Below are 21,061 nucleotides of genomic sequence, written 5' to 3' on the forward strand. Positions count from 1 at the left end.
AATCCAAATTTCTCAAGTACCTGATATAGAAAATTCCAATTTACGCTATCAAAAGCCTTTTCTGCATTGAGGCTTATAAAGACTGCACATTTTCCTTTTTGTTGAATATGATTGATAATATATAAAGTTCTCCTTATATTGTCTTGGGTTTGATGTCCCTTTATAAAGCCTGTCTGATCTTCATTGATAATATCTCTAATAAAATATTCATATCTTTTAGAAATAATTGAGGTATATATTTTATAGTCAACATTGAGTACTGATATAGGTCTATAATCTGAATAAATCTCACTTGATTTTTTTGGGGGGGATCACTGTTATAACCGCTTCTTTCCATGAAGGGGGCATTTCACCATGTTCGAGTGTATAATTGAATGATTTTTCGAGTAGTGGTATAAGCTGTTCTTTAAAAGTTTTATACCACTCGGAGGGTAAACCGTCACTGCCGGGAGATTTATTTGATTTTAATTTATTTATTGCTTTATCTATCTCTGTTTTTGTAATAGGAGAGGTCATAAGGTCATTTTGATTGTTCCCAATTGAGGGTAAATCCAGTTTCTCAAGAAAAGCTTTTATTTGATCAATGTCAGCGGAGAGAGGTTGACTGTATAACTTTCTATAGTAGTTCCTAAACTGATTTCCAATCTCTTTAGAGTCATAAATTATTTGATTAGTTTCTATATCCCTTATCTTATGAATTGTCCGATCTGTTTTTACTGAAATTTTTAACAGAAGTATCTGTATTTCTACTTAAGTCTGTAAGTTACCATGGTGATTTAGCCGGTTAAAACTTCGCGACACAGATAACTCGACACGCGCTAAGCCATTAATCTTGCTTCGTAGTTACACCCCTCCGGACTCAGCAGCTGCTCCGGGTTTGTTTAGTCCTCTGGTTCAATCTGTTGAGTTCAGGTTCTGGCGGAAACACTCTAGTAATACGACTAGAACTGAGAACGGTATGCAATTAACGGTCAGAAATACCATATTAGTGGAACCTGCAAATCTGCAGTCAACAAAAACCTGTATGCATGTTTTTCGTGAATGTGTCAAATAAAATTGTGATTTCACGATTACTGTTTCTATCTCTATTTGAGGAATAGGCAAAAATGTACTATCTTCCTTCTAAGCATGTCGAATGCTACAGGAATTTTCATACTTTTACTCGGTTTGTTTGAGATATTTCTCTGTGTAGTTTTGCATTTGTTTTTGTATTTCTTTTGACAAATCTAAAATCTTCTTTTTTCATCCCACTTTTCAGAAACCTTAGCAATATTATTTAACAGTATTTAATTCCTTTAGTGTTTTTTTGTTTGTTTGTTTTTATCTGCGTCTGAAGCACATTTCTGGGTTAGTTTGAAACATCAGGTCATTTGCAGTTTACATGGTGTCCTTGAAGGCAGCAAGGCAGGCTGCCTTGCTTGCCGTACACTCCAGCCCCCGAAGGCCAGGGTTACTTCCTGCCTTTTGTAACTTTGCTGTACACAACATAGAAGTACAGCGATCGCGGCGGTGGCTTCTCTCACTTGATGAACTCAAAGCTGTAAGTTTTTATTGTATTTGTTTTATGCCACATGATAGTAAATGCACCGTCGTGGAGATAGCCGAATCACAGAACTAGCTCTAGCTACAAACACGGATAACTCTCTGTACTGTACTTAGAGTTGCTCTCTGTTAAAATACTATGCAAGAAAGAGTTAGGTAGAACTGAAATGAACGCACATGGTTTAGTTGTGTGTATGTATGTATGTATGTATGTATGTATGTATGTATGTATGTATGTATGTATGTGCTTTTAACAGTAAACCAGTGGGGCACCGACCTTGAATTTTGCCTGATAGTTTAGCATACCATAGCATAGCATAAAAGTCGTTAAAAACGAGACTGTAGTTAGGTGTGGAAGTTGAACTATGTATGAATATTCACATGTGCCTTTGAATTCTAAATGAGCATGGGAACCTGGCTTAGCATGACAGATAATTTGTTTAATTGTACCGCCGTCAATTGTAGATGCGTGTAAAAGTTGGAAATAATGGTAATGCGAGTTGACCGCACGAGCTGTGAGGAAGGAAGCGGGGTGTCACTACAGCCATGATACAATCAAGCAAACCAAAACAAAGGTTCCGGCGGGGGCGCAAAACGTGTCAGCTGCTCGGTGTGTGTGAGAGAGAAAGAATTTGTTACAACGCAAGTGAAAAGTTTTCGTTGGAACTTGGCAACGTTGCTTGTTGTGAGCAAACCCGAACACATCTGCATTTCCTTTTTAACTCGCTGCGTTGCTGACTCACCTGACAACAAACAAAGCAATAAAAGGGGATGCCAGCTAGTATACTAGTAGCTACATTTAGTCGTCAAATATAACGCCAGTTCTAATGAAACAAGGCATTAGCAATGAAGATGAAACAATTTTTAATAAGGGAAAAGCACGTGGGTGTTGGCAAGGATAAACAAAGATTTAAAATTTCCTATCTTGAGTCGGGAAATGAAGTCCTAAGTATTAGCAAGCCTCCATAGTCTGAGGTAGAGTGTGCAGATATTTGTTAGAAGGAATGCTGTGGTGGGGGAAAGTGAGTCACTCATGAGAGGGGCCTGTGCTGCCTTTCTATTTTCCCTTGGGTTTTTTTTTTCTTTTTTGGGCTTTGGCTTCTGCAGTGAACTTCATCACAGTTACTCATATTCTCATTCTGTAACTTGTGTTTTCCTTATAACGCATTCTGAAGTCACAGTGACTTTGTGTGTAGTGCTGAGCTGGCCTTATTACATTTGTGGAAGTTGGAGCAAATCACCCACATGTGTTCCATATATATGATGGACAGATAGGTGCCAGATCATAACAAAGTGTCATAATAAGAGTATTCTTCTCTTATCTGGGTTCACTTGGCCTGGCAGTCAGTCACATGAAGCAGGCTATGAATTTGCTAAGTTAATTCAGCATGTTCGCATAAAAGATTTTTCTTTTACTTATTTAGTAAAAAATCTACTTGGGGAAAGTAAAACTCTGAGTCCCCTGACCTCAGGTTTTTTTCCCCACTGAATTATTGTAAGTAAGTAAGTAAGTAAGTAAGTAAGTAAGTAAGTAAGTAAACTTTATTAAGCGCTTTTCGCAGACAGGCAATCACAAAGCGCTGTACACAAATATTAAAATATTAAAATAAACAATAAAATCAATAGACATTATATACAATGTAAAAGATCAAATGTAAATAATGTAAAAAAAATAAAATAAAATATGTAGATCAACAAAAGGCTTGTTAATATTGTTAATATTAATTTTTAACATCTACACCATCATAACGTTTTGTTTTCAGCAGAAGAAAAATTCTGCATCAAAACAAACTGGCAAACTTACTTATTCACTTGCTTGATAAATGTGAATACACACACTCCAAATCTACCCCATTCAGGAGATAATACACTGTCAGTACACCCCAGATTAATGTCAGAAAACCTGAGAGACAAAGTTATAGAGGTGAAATAAATATTTGATGCCTTAGTTTAGATTGCATGTATATTTTCATGGACCGGCCTGTAAAGTGTCGCAGATAAGTACAACAAAATAAAATGACACGACCAAGACAAAAACTGTGGTATTTTGTAAATATAATAATAAACCCAAATTCACTGTGTAACTTTATTAGCAGCGTCCTCCTGAAATGCGCCAACAACATTGAGAGTAACATCCTCTTCTCTGCCCCTTAATGCTCTCTGGTCGCTATGGTAACGCGTAAATATTTCTTTCAAAATAAGACGCACAACTACAACACGGGAAAAGGCCCATGGAAACCAAGTTAATGATAAAAACTCTGAAAACCCTAAATTTCACACCCGAGCCTCAACTCTCGCGGGGGTTGGGGACCGCTGTCTTATTTTATTTGGCTTTGACGTTTGAGCACATTTGAGATTCTTTAAATATTTTTGCATTTAAAAAAATGTTTTCTTTAAAAAAATGAAATTTAAATATAGAAAGTAAATACAGTCACAGCTTCTAGTTTTTTTGTGTTTTGTTTTGTTTTTGACAGTTGTATGCAGTTGAACTTTAAAACATTGCAATTTCTAAAATGAAAATAAATGATTTTTTTTTTTTAAATAGCTGTTTTTTTTTGTCTTTTGAATGTTTATCATTTGTCATTAATAAGACAGAAGTATTTCATATCTGATTACTTGATTCATTGACTGAATAGTCAATAGATTACTCGATTAATAAAATAATCAGTAGCTGCAGCCCTAACCCTAGGCGTTACCAACCTTCTGTTGGGATAACAGCAAAATGTGGCCTGAGAATGTCAGAGCCATCAGGAGTTCTAATCGTCCAGGGCAGAGGTTCAGGTTTTGTTTGTAATTGATCTACAATAAAGTGTGGAACCAGCAATGAAGCTTTTACATTTATGCTGAAATAAATAGACACTGTTCTTTATAAATTCTAATATAAGTTTAGCACAGAATTTTAGATCATCTTATTATTTGGTGTATTTTACTTTTACCACAGCATGTACTTAAACTCTCAGAGTCCTCAGGTTTGTCTCTCAGGTTAGCCCACAACGAATCTTGGTTTTGATCCCAATTCTTAGTCGAGTTCAGAGATTATGAATGTGAATCAAGAACCGCTAGTTCAATTCCTTGGAATTTGTTGGTCATGGTGGACTGGCTTTTCTAGTCTGAACACTCAAAGCACTTTACAAAACTTGCCTCATTCACACAAGCACTTGCTTCCTTTGCACTTTCTATCTAATATTCACATGCATTCATACTCAGATGGATACATCGGAGAGCAACATGGGGTTAGTATCTTGCCCAAGGATATTTGGCATACAGACGAACAGACAGAGATCAAACAACCAACCTTCCGGTTGGTAGGTGGTCTGCTCTGCCACCTGAGCTACACTTCCTTGAACTTTCGATCCCATTTAATCTTTTGCTGTTGTGCTACAATAAACTGATTTCAGTTTGTGTGCTGGAGGATGAAAATATTGCCATAGTCTACAGCAGCAGTCCCCAACCCCCGGGCCTCGGACTGGTACCGGTCCGTGAGCCGTTTGGTACCGGGCAGCGAGAGTTGAGGCTCAGGTGTGAAATGTATGGTTTTCAGGGTTTTTATTGGTTTTCAGCGTTATTTTGTTATCGTTTTTATTGTTAACTCGGTTTTCCTGGGTCTTTTAACGTGTGTTATGAATAAATCTTCTTTTTTTCGGTACCGGTACTAGTTTTATTTTGTTGTATTTATCCGCGACACCTTAAAGGCCGGTCCGTGAAAATATTGTCGGGCATAAACCGGTCCGTGGCGCAACAAAGGTTGGGGACCGCTGGTCTACAGCATGGATATGGATATTACTTTTACTTTATTATCATTCTGTTGTCTTTTTGTGCAAAGTGGAAACTGCATCCAGGACAGAAATGCATAATTAATATAATGAGCAGTATAACAGATTACTTTCTCCTGGGTGTAATTTAGTAACATACTGCATTACTGTTAAGAAAAGTGTTCTGTGTAATATGTGTAATTATTACTTTTTTTCAGTAGCAATTTCAACACTGATCACAACAAAGACTGAACGCCTCCAATATGACAAACACTTGACCACACAGCATGCAGTTAATTTGCATGAATGTAATGTCTTTGATGCTGCTTAGCTCAACTCTGTGGTGACTCTGAAAGTGGAGCCAAGGAGAACCAAATGACAATTTGGAATTGAATTGACAAGTGATGACTATCAGAATCAGAAAAGCCAAATTATTATCAATTCCCATCCTTACTCCCCATTTTCTCAGGAGCATCTCTGAATCACTACCAGTACACAAGAGGGTTTAGAGAGGACTTTTGCTGATTGAGTCTTGTCTTTTTTTTAATAGTAAATTCATCATCTGTGATCTAGCTATCTATCTAGTTATCTATCTAGCTATCTATCTAGCTATCGAGCTATCTATATAGAGAGAGGGAGGGGCTGGGGTCTATCACACCCGGCAAGACCCCAGGTGCAGGCTGTGTAAAGATGCCCCAGAGACAATCCAGCACATAACAGCAGGGTGCAAGATGCTAGCAGGCAGGGCATACAGTGGGGCAAAAAAGTATTTAGTCAGCCACCGATTGTGCAAGTTCCCCCACTTAAAATGATGACAGAGGTCAGTAATTTGCACCAGAGGTACACTTCAACTGTGAGAGACAGAATGTGAAAAAAAAATCCATGAATCCACATGGTAGGATTTGTAAAGAATTTATTCGTAAATTAGGGTGGAAAATAAGTATTTGGTCACCTCAAACAAGGAAAATCTCTGGCTCTCACAGACCTGTAACGTCTTCTGTAAGAAGCTTTTCTGTCCCCCACTCGTTACCTGTATGAATGGCACCTGTTTGAACTCATCATCTGTATAAAAGACACCTGTCCACAGCCTCAAACAGTCAGACTCCAAACTCCGCCATGGCCAAGACCAAAGAGCTTTCGAAGGACACCAGGAAAAGTATTGTAGACCTGCACCAGACTGGGAAGAGTGAATCTACAATAGGCAAGCAGCTTGGTGTGAAAAAAATCAACTGTGGGAGCAATCATCAGAAAATGGAAGACATACAAGACCACTGATAATCTCCCTCGATCTGGGGCTCCACGCAAGATCTCATCCCGTGGGGTCAAAATGATCATGAGAGCGGTGAGCAAAGATCCCAGAACCACACGGGGGGACCTGGTGAATGACCTGCAGAGAGCTGGGACCAAAGTAACAAAGGTCACCATCAGTAACACACTACAACGGCAGGGAATCAAATCCCGCAGTGCCAGACGTGTTCCGCTGCTGAAGCCAGTGCATGTCCAGGCCCGTCTGAAGTTTGCCAGAGAGCACATGGATGATACAGCAGAGGATTGGGAGAATGTCATGTGGTCAGATGAAACCAAAGTAGAACTTTTTGGTATAAACTCAACTCGTGGTGTTTGGAGGAAGAAGAATACTGAGTTGCATCCCAAGAACACCATACCTACTGTGAAGCATGGGGGTGGAAACATCATGCTATGGGGCTGTTTTTCTGCCAAGGGGACAGGACGACTGATCCGTGTTAAGGACAGAATGAATGGGGCCATGTATCGTGAGATTTTGAGCCAAAACCTCCTTCCATCAGTGAGAACTTTGAAGATGAAACGAGGCTGGGTCTTCCAACATGACAATGGTCCAAAACACACCGCCCGGGCAACAAAGGAGTGGCTCCGTAAGAAGCATTTGAAAGTCCTGGAGTGGCCTAGCCAGTCTCCAGACCTCAACCCCAAGTATTGAGTTGTATTTTTGTTATTGACCAAATACTTATTTTCCACCCTGATTTACGAATAAATTCTTTACAAATCCTACCATGTGGATTCATGGATTTTTTTTTTTTCACATTCCGTCTCTCACAGTTGAAGTGTACCTCTGGTGCAAATTACTGACCTCTGTCATCATTTTAGGTGGGGGAACTTGCACAATCGGTGGCTGACTAAATACTTTTTTGCCCCACTGTACATGGAACGCCATAACCAAGTGGCCGGCATAGTGTACAGAAACATCTGTGCCGAGTATAACCTGGAAGTCCCAAGGTCAAAATGGGAGATGCCCCCAAGGGTGGTGGAGAATGACCGAGCTAAGATCCTGTGGGACTTCCAGATACAGACGGACAAAATGGTGATGGCTAACCAACCGGACATAGTGGTGGTAGACAAACAGAAGAAGACGGGCGTAGTGATCGATGTAGCAGTTCCGAATAACAGCAACATCAGGAAGAAGGAACACGAGAAGTTGGAGAAATACCAAGGGCTCAGGGAAGAGCTCGAGAGGATGTGGAGGGTGAAGGTAACGGTGGTCCCCGTGGTAATCGGAGCACTAGGTGCGGTGACTCCCAAGCTAGGCGAGTGGCTCCAGCAGATCCCGGGAATAACATCGGAGATCTCTGTCCAGAAGAGCGCAGTCTTGGGAACAGCTAAGATACTGCGCAGGACCCTCAAGCTCCCAGACCTCTGGTAGAGGACCCGAGCTTGAAGGATAAACCGCCCGCAGGGGCGTGCTGGGTGGTTTTTTTTTTGGGGTTTTTTTTGTTATAATAAAAATAAAAATAAATTCCCCACTCGCCCCTGTGGGCGGTCAATATATACAATATAGATAGATAGTTTTTATGTCTTGGAGCAAAGCGTGAAGTTTTTGCAAATGACCATATAGAACCCCTTAGAAACCTTCAGTCTAACCATGATTTTTTTACAGAAAAAACTCCTCACTGCTTTGCTGCAAACGAGCACAGCCATATGTACGGAGTCACTGATTGTAACAAGAACCTGAAGTGGATATGCAATGATTCTACTCTTGTTCATATCAAAGTGTTGTTCAAGTTGTTTCTCAAAACGTCACCAACCTACAGCTGGTAAAGTTCCTCTTCAGTAGAAAGTGTCTACTAAAACTGCCTGCTGTTGTTCTTTTCAGACCCAGAACTAGTCATGACTCTACCGGAGCAGCAGGAGTTCACAGACAACCTGGATTCAGCCAAGTCCTGGATGACAGCCATCCAAGAGAGGCTGAAGGCCAATGACAACACGCAGGGCCCCCGTCAGGCTCTGGAGGCCAGACTTAGGGAGACAGAGGTGGGTTGGTAAAATTAATCTTGACCCTTCCCTTCTGACCCATGCTGTGTTGTTATACATCTGACCAGTTTCAGACAGGGTCTAACTTGAGGAGACATAACCCGGTGGAAAGCAGCTATTTGATCTCAAGGACTGCTGGAATTACATCATGCCAGCCATTCGGGAAAACATGAGGCAGGCCAGGGCTGGTGGGGGAAGGAGGTAGCTCAGTAGGTAGAGTGTTTGCCCCGAAGGGTTGGGGGTTCAAATCCACCGAACGGCTACCCTGACGTACCCCCGAGCAAAGTACCGTCCCTACACACTGCTCCCCGGGCACTGGATTTTTGGCTTCCCACTGCTTCACTGAGTGAATGGATTAAATGCAGAGGAGTAATTTTCCTACGGGGATTAATAAAGTACACATACACATCGGTTAGTTGAACTTTCAAAATAATCAAAGATGGTGTTGTTTTCTCAGATGAGTAAATAAAAAATTACAGGTCACCAAATATTGTTTCACAAAGGGCTAAAAGGGAATGCCACAATTTAGACAGAAACAAAATACTTGTCTAATTAACCTACTAATGCCGACCTTGTTCTAATTTTTGTGAGGAGAAAGGTTGGAGGTGAGGATAAGCACAATCAGATCTGAAGATGCACTTATCTAAATCCTCCCTAATCTATAATCTAACACGGCAAAAATGAGCAGAGAAAAAATACAAAACAGTTTTGCAAGTTCACAATTTGGGCAGCTGTCAATGTCCTATGGCGTCTCTGCTGGACTACTCTGAACTGCTCGTGTTGCAGAAGAAAAAGGTAAAACCCCATATCTCTTTTTCACATAACTTTCAATACCTGCGATATCTAATCACCGGATGTCCAACCACACCTTATCATACACTCTGTGACTAAAAAACAAAACAAAAAAAAAACCATACCCCAAATCACAGAAAGTTGGGACGGTGTGTTAAATTAAAATCAAACTGAAAACAGTACTTTGTTAAATTATCTTTTACCTGTATTACATTGAAAACAATACAACAGCGCATTATTTAATGTGTTCCTCATGAATTTTATGGGGTTTGTTTGTTTGTTTTCAAAATTAACATGTATTCAAATTTTGGTTCTTGGGACACAAAAAAGGTTCGAACAGTAAAGCATTTACCAGTTACCATAACACTTAAAAGACGTTTAGGGACTACAGACACCAAGTGATGAAGTCTTTCAGGTGTAATTTTGTCCCATTCTTTCTGCAAACAAGTCTTAAGGGCAACTTGTTGCTGGTAACCTTCTAGGTTACCATTTTCTTCTTTGGTCTGGAGTACACGGCGTCCATTTCTCCCCAAAAATACTTGAAATACAGAAATTCGTTTGAACACGTTTCTACTGTGTGATGGTCCATCCTTTTGGCACAGAACAGTTTTAACTGGCATTTGTGGACAAAGCTACGTATTGTGGTACTTGACAAAGCCTTGCCAAAGTAGTCCTGTGCCCATGTGGTAATATCGTTTATAGATGAATGACGATTCTTGATGCAGTGCCGCCTGAGGGATCAGAGATCACGGTTGTTCATATTGGGCTTGCGCCCTTATCATTTACGCACTGAAATTCCTTCAGATTCCTTGAATCCTTTAAGAATGTTATACACAATCTTTCTTTGAGGAACATTGTTTTTAAACATTTTAATAATTCCTTTACCTATTTGTTGGCAGACAGGCGATCCTCGGCACATCATTGCTCCTAAAGGAATAGACCTTTCTTGGATGCTGCTTTTGTACCAAATCATAATTACAATCATCTGTTGACATCACATCCTTATTTCAATTCAATTCGATTCAATTTTATTTATATAGCGCCAAATCACAACAAAAGTCGCCTCAAGGCGCTTCATAGATACAGAGAAAAACCCAACAATCATATGACCCCCTATGAGCAGCACTTTGGCGACAGTGGAAAGGAAAAACTCCCTTTTAACAGGAAGAAACCTCCAGCAGAACCAGGCTCAGGGAGGGGCGGGGCCATCTGCTGTGATTGGTTGGGGTGAGAGAAGGAAGACAGGATAAAGACATGCTGTGGAAGAGAACCAGAGATTAATAACAGATATGATTCAATGCAGAGAGGTCTGTTAACACATAGTGAGTGAGAAAGGTGACTGGAAAGGAAAAACTCAATGCATCATGGGAATCCCCCGGCAGCCTACATCTATTGCAGCATAACTAAGGGAGGATTCAGGGTCACCTGGTCCAGCCCTAACTATATGCTTTAGCAAAAAGGAAAGTTTGAAGCCTAATCTTGAAAATAGAGATAGTGTCTGTCTCCTGAATCCAAACTGGAAGCTGGTTCCACAGAAGAGGGGCCTGAAAACTGAAGGCTCTGCCTCCCATTCTACTTTTAAATACTCTAGGAACAACAAGTAGGCCTGCAGAGCGAGAGCAAAGTGCTCTAATAGGGTGATATGGTACTACAAGGTCATTAAGATAAGATGGGGCCTGATTATTTAAGACCTTGTATGTGAGGAGCAGGATTTTGAATTCAACTCTGGACTTAACAGGAAGCCAATGAAGGGAAGCCAAAACAGGAGAAATATGCTCTCTCTTTCTGGTCCCTGTCAGGACTGTTGCTGCAGCATTTTGGATTAGCTGAAGGCTTTTCAGTGAGTTTTTTGGACATCCTGATAATAATGAATTACAGTCGTCCAGCCTGGAAGTAATAAATGCATGAACTAGTTTTTCAGCGTCACTCTGAGACAGGATATTTCTAATTTTAGAGATGTTGCGCAAATGGAAGAACGCAGTCTTACATATTTGTTTAATATGTGCATTGAAGGACATGTCCTGGTCAAAAATGACTCCAAGGTTCCTCACAGCGTTACTGGAGGCCAAGGTAATGCCATCCAGAGTAAGAATCTGGTTAGATACCATATTTCTAAGCTTTTCAGGGCCGAGTACAATAACCTCAGTTTTATCTGAATTAAGAAGCAGAAAGTTAGCGGCCATCCAGGTCTTTATGTCTTTAAGACATTCCTGCAGTCTAACTCATTGGTGTGTGTTATCTGGCTTCATGGACAGATAGAGCTGGGTGTCATCAGCATAGCAGTGAAAATGTATGCTATGTCTTCTAATGATACTGCCTAAGGGTAGCATGTATAATGTAAACAGAATTGGTCCTAGCACTGAACCCTGTGGAACTCCATAATTAACCTCAGTGTGTGAAGAGGACTCTCCATTTACATGCACAAACTGGAGTCTATTAGATAGATATGATACAAACCACTGCAGCACAGTACCTGTAATACCTACAGCATGTTCTAATCGCTCTAATAGGATATTATGGTCGACAGTATCGAACGCTGCACTGAGGTCTAGCAGGACAAGCACAGAGATGAGTCCACTGTCAGAGGCCATAAGAAGATCATTTGTAACCTTCACTAAAGCTGTTTCTGTGCTGTGATGAGCTCTGAAACCTGACTGAAACTCTTCAAATAAACCATTCCTCTGCAGATGATCTGTTAGCTGTTTGACAGCTACTCTTTCAAGGATGTTTGATATAAAGGAAGGTTGGAGATTGGCCTATAATTAGCTAAGACTGCTGGGTCTAGAGATGCTTTTTGAGTAAAGGTTTAACTACAGCCAGCTTGAAGGCCTGTGGTACATAGCCGATCATTAGAGATAGGTTGATCATATTTAAGATCGAAGAATTAATTAATGGCAGGACTTCTTTGAGCAGTTTTGTAGGAATGGGGTCTAAAAGACACGTTGATGGTTTGGAGGAAGTAATTATTGAAGTTGACTCAGAAAGATCAATTAGAGAAAAAGAGTCTAACGTAACATATTTAACCAATTTACCTGATTACTAGCCCTAAATTGCTCCTGCCCCAACACTTTTTGGAATATGTTGCAGGTCTGAACTACAGAAAATTATGTATGTTTACAAATGAAATGAAGGTGTCCAGACAAAACCTGAAATATTTTGTGTTCATATTGTCTGCAATGAAATAGAAGTCAAAGTAAATTTAGAAATCACTACTTTCTTTTTTTATTTGTGTTTTCCATACTGGCCCAACTTTTTCTGATTTGGGTTTGTACATGATTCAAAAAAAGTTTAAACATTAAAATCTATTTTTGTTTTCATGTTATACTTAACAAATTCCATTACATATGAACATACTTCACTTCATGTTTTATTTAGCTCAGGCAATTTTGTTAAAATTAGATTTATCCACAGTTCATTCTCTCTCTCTCAATTCCACCTTTCTCGACAACAGAAGATCCGCCAGTCAGAGGAAGAAGGCCGTGTGAAGATGGACATGGTGCTGGTGGCTGCTGAGCAGCTTCTGCAGAATGGAAATGAAGAGCTCAGGAACCACACCCATACTCAGCTCAAAGACCTGAAAGGCCTCTGGGAAGAGACCTGCACCTACATCACCCACTGTCACAGGTGGTCATCTACACTGTTCAGGAGTGCAGGATGTGTGGTAATGTGTAGCATTACTGGTTGGTTTGGCCTGAGGGCAGCCTTGACTTCATGTTCTGTTTTTGAATTGCCTTACCGTATAAGCTCAGCTTAGTGGGTCTAAACTAGAGAAAAAGGCTCTTACTTGGTGTTGCCTCTCTCTGCGTTAGAGTATCACTTCCTGTTACAACACACAGTGATGTTTTCGTGTAGCTTGAAAAAATCTCATAATTCTGACATTTCTCAGAAAATTCTGGATGGGAGTAGATACAAAAAATGACGGCCTCAACGTGGCATTCAGTCTATTATTAGCAGAGGAGGTGAAAGTACGCCTCTTCTACTTAAGTAGAAGTACAGATACTTAGAGCTGCACAATTAATCGTTAGAAAATCGCGATCTCAATTCATACTTATGTGCGATCTCATTTCCAAATGACAACGATTTAAAGAAAAAAGACGACGACGACGATTGTACCGCATTTTGATCCGGGACGTACTCTGCATGAAAACAAGCGCTCACTCTTCCTGCTCAACAAATGACAAGGGCGGAGCCTTATACCACGTGATACAGAAGCTGGCTGCTAAAATTAGCAGGGAGAAAACAACGGAGAGCACGTCAGGGATGACGAGAAAGTGACAGGAGAAAATCCGTCCCGGTCAACCACCCAAACATCAATAACGGGAACCTTATACAGCGCTTCCCTATACCCGTCGACCTCCCGCAGGCACAAAGAAATCACGGAGGCTATCACTTATCACCTGACCAAAGATATGGCTCCCATCAACACTGTGCAAAATGAGGGATTTGGGAAAATGATCAACACCCTAGACAAACGCTACACAGTGCCGTCCCGCAACTATTTTTCTATTGTTGCACTACCTGCTCTGTACACGCAGCGTCGAGCAACGGTGGAGACGGAATTTCAAGCAGTACAACATTTTGCTGCAACAACAAAACGTGAGACATTTGTTGTTTTTATGTTTATTTATTGTTTTTATATTCAGTCTCAACTGTTACAAAGTTGATGTGCAGTTAATAAGTGCAATAAATATTTATACTGGAAAAGAAAATCGTGATCTCAATTCTAAGCAAAAAAATCGTGATTCTCATTTTATGCAAAATCGTGCAGCCCTACAGATACTAGTGTTAACAGTTGAACCAGTACTTAAACTTATTTACTCAAGTAAAAGTAAAAAAGAAGTACAGGCTTTGAAATGTACTTAAAGAAAGTTTCTACCAGCTTTCTGTGCAAAGCTAACTGAGCCGTGTGCTATATTAATGCAATAATAAAATAATATTAGAAAATGGGAATACAAACTTTAATATAATTTTTAATTCTAACAGTACTCAGCTTGAATCAGAAAGAAGAAGAAGAAGCAACATTTTTAAACTTGATTTTCTTATGCCTACATTAGTGTGACTGCCTCTAAACAGGAAAATGAGCACAGTCAGGAGTTGAAGTGGGATTCAGCTGCTGAGGGAACCCTAAAATCAGTTGTAGTAGTGTGGGGAAGAATCACAACTCACAATAATTTTTATTGAGAGCTCTGTTAGAGTTTCTTGGTCTACAGGCTGTGATCAGCTGATCTGGGCTACTGCTGTCACACACTGCTCCTTGTGGATTTGCACAACTAAATTCAGAAAGATGTAAGCAGACATGTCATGAGTTGTCCTCGCTGATTTCCATCCTTTTCATTGACAGTATACTGTATTTTTCTAGATGGTATGTAGTTGGTATGAAGGTGGAATTCAGTCAAAATGAATCTCAGCATCATCAGCTTAAATTTACATTAATCTCTGCTACACTCGATGTAACCTAACTCTGACCATGGCCACAGCCACTGTGTATCAGTCACACACTGTTCTTGAATTTAAATGCATCACAGTACACCAAACTAACCTAAAGAATATTTTCATGCAGTCTTTAAATGCCACAGTTAGTCTACCTCTAACGTTCAATTTACAGCATGTTTCATAATATAAAAAAACATGTTAGGTGCACAGACCTCTGATTTGAAAACATAAGGACTTGCATGTAAGCTTTAAATTTCCAGTTTATCAAACCCCACTGAGCAGTCCTTACCTTTAAATCTAACCTCTCCTTCCTGTCCTGTCTTTCTTATCTTTCTCCATCTCTGATGGAAAGTTATCTCTTTCTTTTCTCTCCCTGTCAAATACAGCAGCTGGACCTTTAGCTGCAACACACTGAGACAAACTCTGCACAAGCAGTTTTTGTGTTTGCTGATTTTTGAGCTGATAGAAATGTTGCATTTCAAATTACCTGTCACTTAAAAAAAATCACTCCCTTTAAGTCCCCTCCTCTTCTGTAGGGCTGGCTAGGTGCCATAGTACCGCAACTGCAACTTACGGACACCTGCTGTTGTTCTGGTGTCGTGCAAAAAAACAAAACAAACAAACAATCAAAGTAAACAAGCAACTTTAAACCCTAACTATTGCACACGCCATCTCTTTTTATGTGACATCTCTTTTAGATATTTTCTGGCAAAGTCTAATCTGGTCTTTCTGTGCTTGTGTGTAACCGGTGGTTTGTACCTTACTGTAAACCCTTGTTATGTTCAGGGTGGGCCATTTATATGGATACACCGTAATAACATGGGAATGGTTGGTGATATTAAAGTCCTGTTTGTGGCACATTAGTATATGTGAGGGGGCAAACTCCTCAAGATGGGTGGTGGCCATGGTGGCCATTTAGGAGTCGGCACGTGAGGAGCAGATCGAAATTGTGTTGATATTTGGTGAACACAGTAACCGGGTCATTGCAGCAGATTTCAATGCAAGACACCCTACGAGACCACCCATCTCCCATGCTACAGTTAGCAAACTGATTGCTAAGTTTCGTGAAACTGGTTCAGTGTTGGATTTGCCAAAATGTGGACACATCAGTGGCTGTCCTAGCTTCATTCAGCAAGAGCCCACAGCGTAGCACTCGCCGCATGTCCCTGGAGAGTGGCATTAGTCGAACATCCCTTCAGCGGATATTAGCTACTCACAAATGGCACCCTTACAAACTCCAGCTACTGCAGCATCTCAACGAGGATGACCCAGATCGGCGCACAGAATTTGCAGAATGGACAAAACAAATTGGAACAGGACCCTCAGTTCACGCAGAAGATTTTGTTCAGTGATGAGGCAAACTTTTATGTGAACGGTGAAGTTAACAAACAAAACCACCACTATTGGTCTGACACTAACCCACATTGGATGGATCCCTCCAAGACTGTTGGAACAACAAAAGTGATGGTTTGGTGTGGTATATGGGGTACAACGATAGTGGGTCCATTCTTCATCAATGGAAACCTCAAGGCCACTGGATATTTGAAATTGCTACATGATGATGTGTTTCCTTCTTTGTGCACTGAAGCTGGCACGTTCCCTGAGTTTTTCCAGCAAGATGGTGCACCACCACATTATGGGTGCCAGGTCCGAGCATTCTTAGATGATCAGTTTCCTGGAAAGTGGATTGGTCATCGTGGGCCAGTTGAATGGGCCCCAAGGTCTCCCGATCTGACCCCCTTAGACTTTTATCTTTGGGGTCATCTGAAGGCAATTGTCTCTGGTGTGAAGATACGAGATGTGCAGCACCTGAAACTACGGATACTGGATGCCTGTGCTGGCATTTCTCCTGCGGTGTTGCTATCAGTGTGTGAAGAGTGGGAGAAGAGGGTTGCATTGACAATCCAACACAATGGGCAGCACATTGAACACACAGTGGTCAGAAACTTGTAAATAACTCATGAAAGAATAAAGTTACGTTGAAACCAAGCACACCATTGTTTTTCTTGTGACATTACCAATAAGTTTGATGTGTCACATGGTCCTCTTCCTATTGGAAAAAAACCAAAGTTGTATCCAAGATGGCCGACTTCTAAATGGCCACCATGGTCACCACCCATCTTGAGGAGTTTGCCCCCTCACATATACTAATGTGCCACAAACAGGACTTTAATATCACCAACCATTCCCATGTTATTACGGTGTATCCATATAAATGGCCCACCCTGTACATTGACATCATGAAGACAACTCCTGATTCTTACAAGCATCCTGAGTTTGCCTTCGAAGGTTTTTTCTTAAACAAGTAAAGAATTCTGCAGTTATGTCGTAGTTGAACATAATGTACAGCACTTGTCACACACTGCTGCTTGAAGCTGTGTTAAAACAATGCAGATGTCTAGCATGTATGTGTTAAACCTCTGTATTTTCAGTTTAATTGTTAGACCTTCATGGTTTGTGATTGTTCATATGCGGCCAAAAGCCCCTTGATATGCATAAATGCCCTCATGGCTGGATTAGGAACCCTTTATTGACTTACAATGTTGGGGTATGTGATGGAGGGGGAGGATAACACGTGCTGGTCGAAATTCATGTATGGCCCTCAGATGGTTTCCTGAAATAACCAGCAAACAAATAAATAAATGTAGCAAATAAGCGAGAAGGTAAATAAAATCCAGTTTCAGGAAGCTAAAAATGTCTTTTTAAAGGCAACAAACTTTGACAGCAGCCTATGTCTAGTTGTAGAAACAAATGTGCTTTGTTAGACCTATCACTTTTAATTAAAAACGTATTAAATAGGACTTACTGAAACAATGGACCTGACACAAATTGTCTCTTTCTTGTTTTTACCTTAAAAACAGTCGCATAGAGTGGGTGTGGCTGCACTGGAGTGAGTACCTGGAGGCCTACAAAGAGTTTGAGCTGTGGTTGACAAAGCAGCAACGAAGCCATGATGTCGAGCTAGAAGCGCAGCTGGGAGCGAAAGAGAAGCTTTGGCAGGTCGATCAGCAGAGGGTGGTGGTGAGTGATATCAAAGGCCAGGCGGTGCTACTGGAGAGGCTGCTGGATGAGGCAGCTGCACTGCACAACAGAACCCAGGACCCCAGTGTGGATCCTCAGGCCCAGGAGAGACTGCAGGAAGCGTACAATCATGTCAGAGACAGAGCTGAGGTGAGGCACTTACTTGACCTGGTTCTTATGAAAAGTGTAAGGTGGCCGCTCTGTAGGCAAAGTTCAGAAGTCACAGTGCAGTTTGTCGTTGAGTCTATTTTTTCTTTTCTTTTTTAAAACCATTTCCTTTCTTGACTGTTAGTTGGGACCAGGAAGCAGAGTTGTAGCCTTACTGAGCGTCAGCTCCCAAACCAACAAAAACAAAGCAAAAATCTGCAAAAAATCATTTAAATTTTTTTTTTAAAACACAGAAAGAACAGTGTAGTATCCACAACTGCACAAAAGAGTAAACAAATGAAATGTGGATTATTAAACATTAGGTGTCTGTCACTACATGAATTAATAATTGACCAAAAAATCGGATTTATTCTGCCTTATAGAAACTTGGTTACAGGAGGATGATTGTGTTAGTTTAAATGAATCAACACCCCAGAGTCATAATAATTGTCATAATCTTCAAAGCACAGACTGAGGAGTGGGTGTGGACTGATGGACAGAGCTGATTTAGTAGCATGCCTACACTATGTTAAACAATTGTTTTAATGTTGTGGTTGATTGGTGGACGTAAAAGTAAAGCCTCCAGTGCAGTCCAGTTCCTCTGCATCAGGAAGCATGGAGCTTGAGAAACACCTACAGATGTAGTCGTCCTGAGCTGAAATGATGACAACCACTTCACGCACAAATTCAAACACCTACACACAGACTACTGGTGGGTCAAATAGTTGGTCAAACATTTGAAATATTCTCAAGGGACATGACTGTGTGAAGGGTGCAGTCTGGATGAATATGTCAATGAAGATATGTGGTGATATTTATTCTGTGCACCTGTAATCTGATCCAGGGACTGCAAGTTTACTGACTGAATAATTTACCTTACTAGTGAAGACAACGTTGGATTAGTCAGTAAGAGCAAACACATGCAGGCTGTTGTGCTGTTCCCTGAGTCACACAGTGTTCTTCCTCTTTCCCTTTTCAAATAGCTCTTTAAAATGTCAGTCGCATTTTCCCACACACTGCTTTTATAAGCTGAACAGATCAGTCTGCTTGCAGTGCTGTATTTTTAACTACAAATGGGAAACGTCTGATTTAAATAAAAGTGTTTTTTATTTTATTTGTTTTTCTAATGAGATTATATTCCCTGGAAGCCTCTCTTACTTGGAAACGCTTGTTAGTATTTTTCTTCTCTTTTATTTTTCAGCAGAAGGTCTCGCAGAAGAATACAAATTCATATTCAGGTTTCTCACTCAGACATCCAAATGTGGTTTAAGATGTTCGTTTGTTTTGAACTGTGCAATGCTAAAAATTACCTAGAGATATATCTCCCGCTGTGCTAGGAACGTCTTTCACTGCTTCAGAAGATCTGCGAGGAACACCAGACATACCAAGGTTGTGTTCAGAGGTTCCAGTCCTGGCTGCTGTCAAAAACCAAGGAACTGACTGAAGTGATGGGGAGGAATGACATAGCTGAGGAAAAGCTCAAAGCATTAAAAGTGAGACCCTGAAACTGAACTGATTTCCTAACTGATTGTGCACGTCTAGAGCAATTCTGCTGCTATGTTTACCTTAGATTAGAGGTAACTTAGATTAGATTTTAGATTGTTGTTCCAGATGAGAGCTGGTTGCTGGTTCAATCACTCTGTAAAATTAGGCTTTTACAGAATGATTCAAAGCTTCTGGCCTGAAAAAGGTCAAGAGGTGCACATTTTTGAATGTGAGGTCTGAAAATTTGAGTTACCTTGGTAGGTTGTCGTATATCTTTGCACCAGCCATCATGCAATGTTTTGTCTCTTACCTTTTTCAGGCTCTGGATGACAGTGTGGCCTGTGAGGAGAAGGCCCTGCTGGATATTGAAGGCATGGTGGAAAGCCTCAGGCCCAACACCTCTCCTGCGGGAGTGGAAGAAGTGGTTGAAGAGGCAGAGGAACTGAGGCTGGGCTGGCAGCGACTGAGGGAGGGTCTTTGCAAGGCAGATGAAGGCCTCCGCTCCAGCCTGGATACTCACAGTCAGTACATGACCCGGTGCCAGCGGCTGGGAGACGATATCGGCCGCCTCAGAGAGCTGTTCAAAGGGCTGGACCAGGAACTGGAGGAGACCCAGGACTGCAGGGATCGCATTGACCACACTGAAGAGCAAATGGTTGGCCAGTGGACAAAATACACGGTAGGGTTATTAACCATATCAGCAGTGTTATAGTGTAAAGGGTAGTGGAGATGTAGATAAATACAGGAAAGTCCTACCTCTCCTTTTCCTGCCGTTTCTGTAACAAAGTTACTGTGGTTCTTTTAATGTGCTGATGATCGATTTGTATACTGTCTGGGATGTCCTGATGTAAACAATAAAAAGAAAGCTCAGTTTAGGTTCCAGTTTAAGTGGCCAGTGTATGATTGAGGGTAACAGATGTTGCACAGAGCAGTGTACAAACCTACACATTGGGTCATAAAAAATGAAAAATGTGTTTGTTACATACATATTGAGTTATAATTGCCATGTTTATGGTTAGCTGCCTCATTGTTAGCTTTTGCTTTGTATCCCAGACTTTGAGTAGGTCAGAGGGTACTTTAACAGCCATCCAAGTATATCTGATGAATCACTTCAGACTGTTTTTGTTTTTATTTTGTTGTACCTGTCTGAGAGAACAGTATCATTCTGAAACAGACAGTCACTGCTTACCAACTAGCTGTAACTTAGCCCCTCCCTAGCGTCTTGTGTTTTAACATTCCAGGTTGCTGTTGTTGTAGTCCCTTTGACTGTTCAGCTGCTTTTCCAGAAAGAATCTCAGATGCACTCCAGCTCTGCTTTATACTGGAGTTAGTATTTCTGTTAACCTGTTCATTCTCTTACCTCTTAACCTCAAGAAAACAATTCATGTCTGCGTTTTATCCAGGCTTTATTATTGCAAAAGGCAATTAAGGCAATAGGCATTTTTAAGGCACTAAATGGATTAGCACCTTTCTGAACTTTTAAATAAGTAAACTAAGAACAGAACTTTAACTTCAGCTGGTCAGATGCTTCTGGTTGTTCCGAGAAGCAGACTAAACCAAAGACTAAATCACATCTAGTTGTAGTTTTTAGTTTAGTTAATTAT

The 21,061-nt window shown here is 40.7% G+C and overlaps 1 protein-coding gene across 2 annotated transcripts in view; it reads left to right on the top strand.

Moving 5' to 3' along the window:
• The first annotated feature begins 1,395 nt into the window (after window positions 1-1,395).
• The window catches only part of syne3 (spectrin repeat containing, nuclear envelope family member 3), a 55,132-nt gene continuing 35,466 nt past the window's right edge, over window positions 1,396-21,061 (top strand). For both annotated transcript variants that reach the window (XM_085391894.1, XM_085391895.1), the window contains exons 1-6: window positions 1,396-1,540; window positions 8,422-8,579; window positions 12,823-12,995; window positions 17,666-17,975; window positions 19,310-19,465; window positions 19,777-20,136. In XM_085391894.1, the coding sequence (XP_085248020.1) occupies window positions 8,436-8,579; window positions 12,823-12,995; window positions 17,666-17,975; window positions 19,310-19,465; window positions 19,777-20,136 (1,143 nt within the window). In that variant the 5' untranslated portion in view covers window positions 1,396-1,540; window positions 8,422-8,435. The remainder of the gene's footprint in view (window positions 1,541-8,421; window positions 8,580-12,822; window positions 12,996-17,665; window positions 17,976-19,309; window positions 19,466-19,776; window positions 20,137-21,061) is intronic.

This window comes from Rhamphochromis longiceps, linkage group LG19 (assembly GCF_057381845.1).
Source record: "Rhamphochromis longiceps isolate RC_006_pf linkage group LG19, R_longiceps_female_GT1.1, whole genome shotgun sequence".
In the NCBI taxonomy this organism is placed as follows: Eukaryota; Metazoa; Chordata; class Actinopteri; order Cichliformes; family Cichlidae; genus Rhamphochromis; species Rhamphochromis longiceps.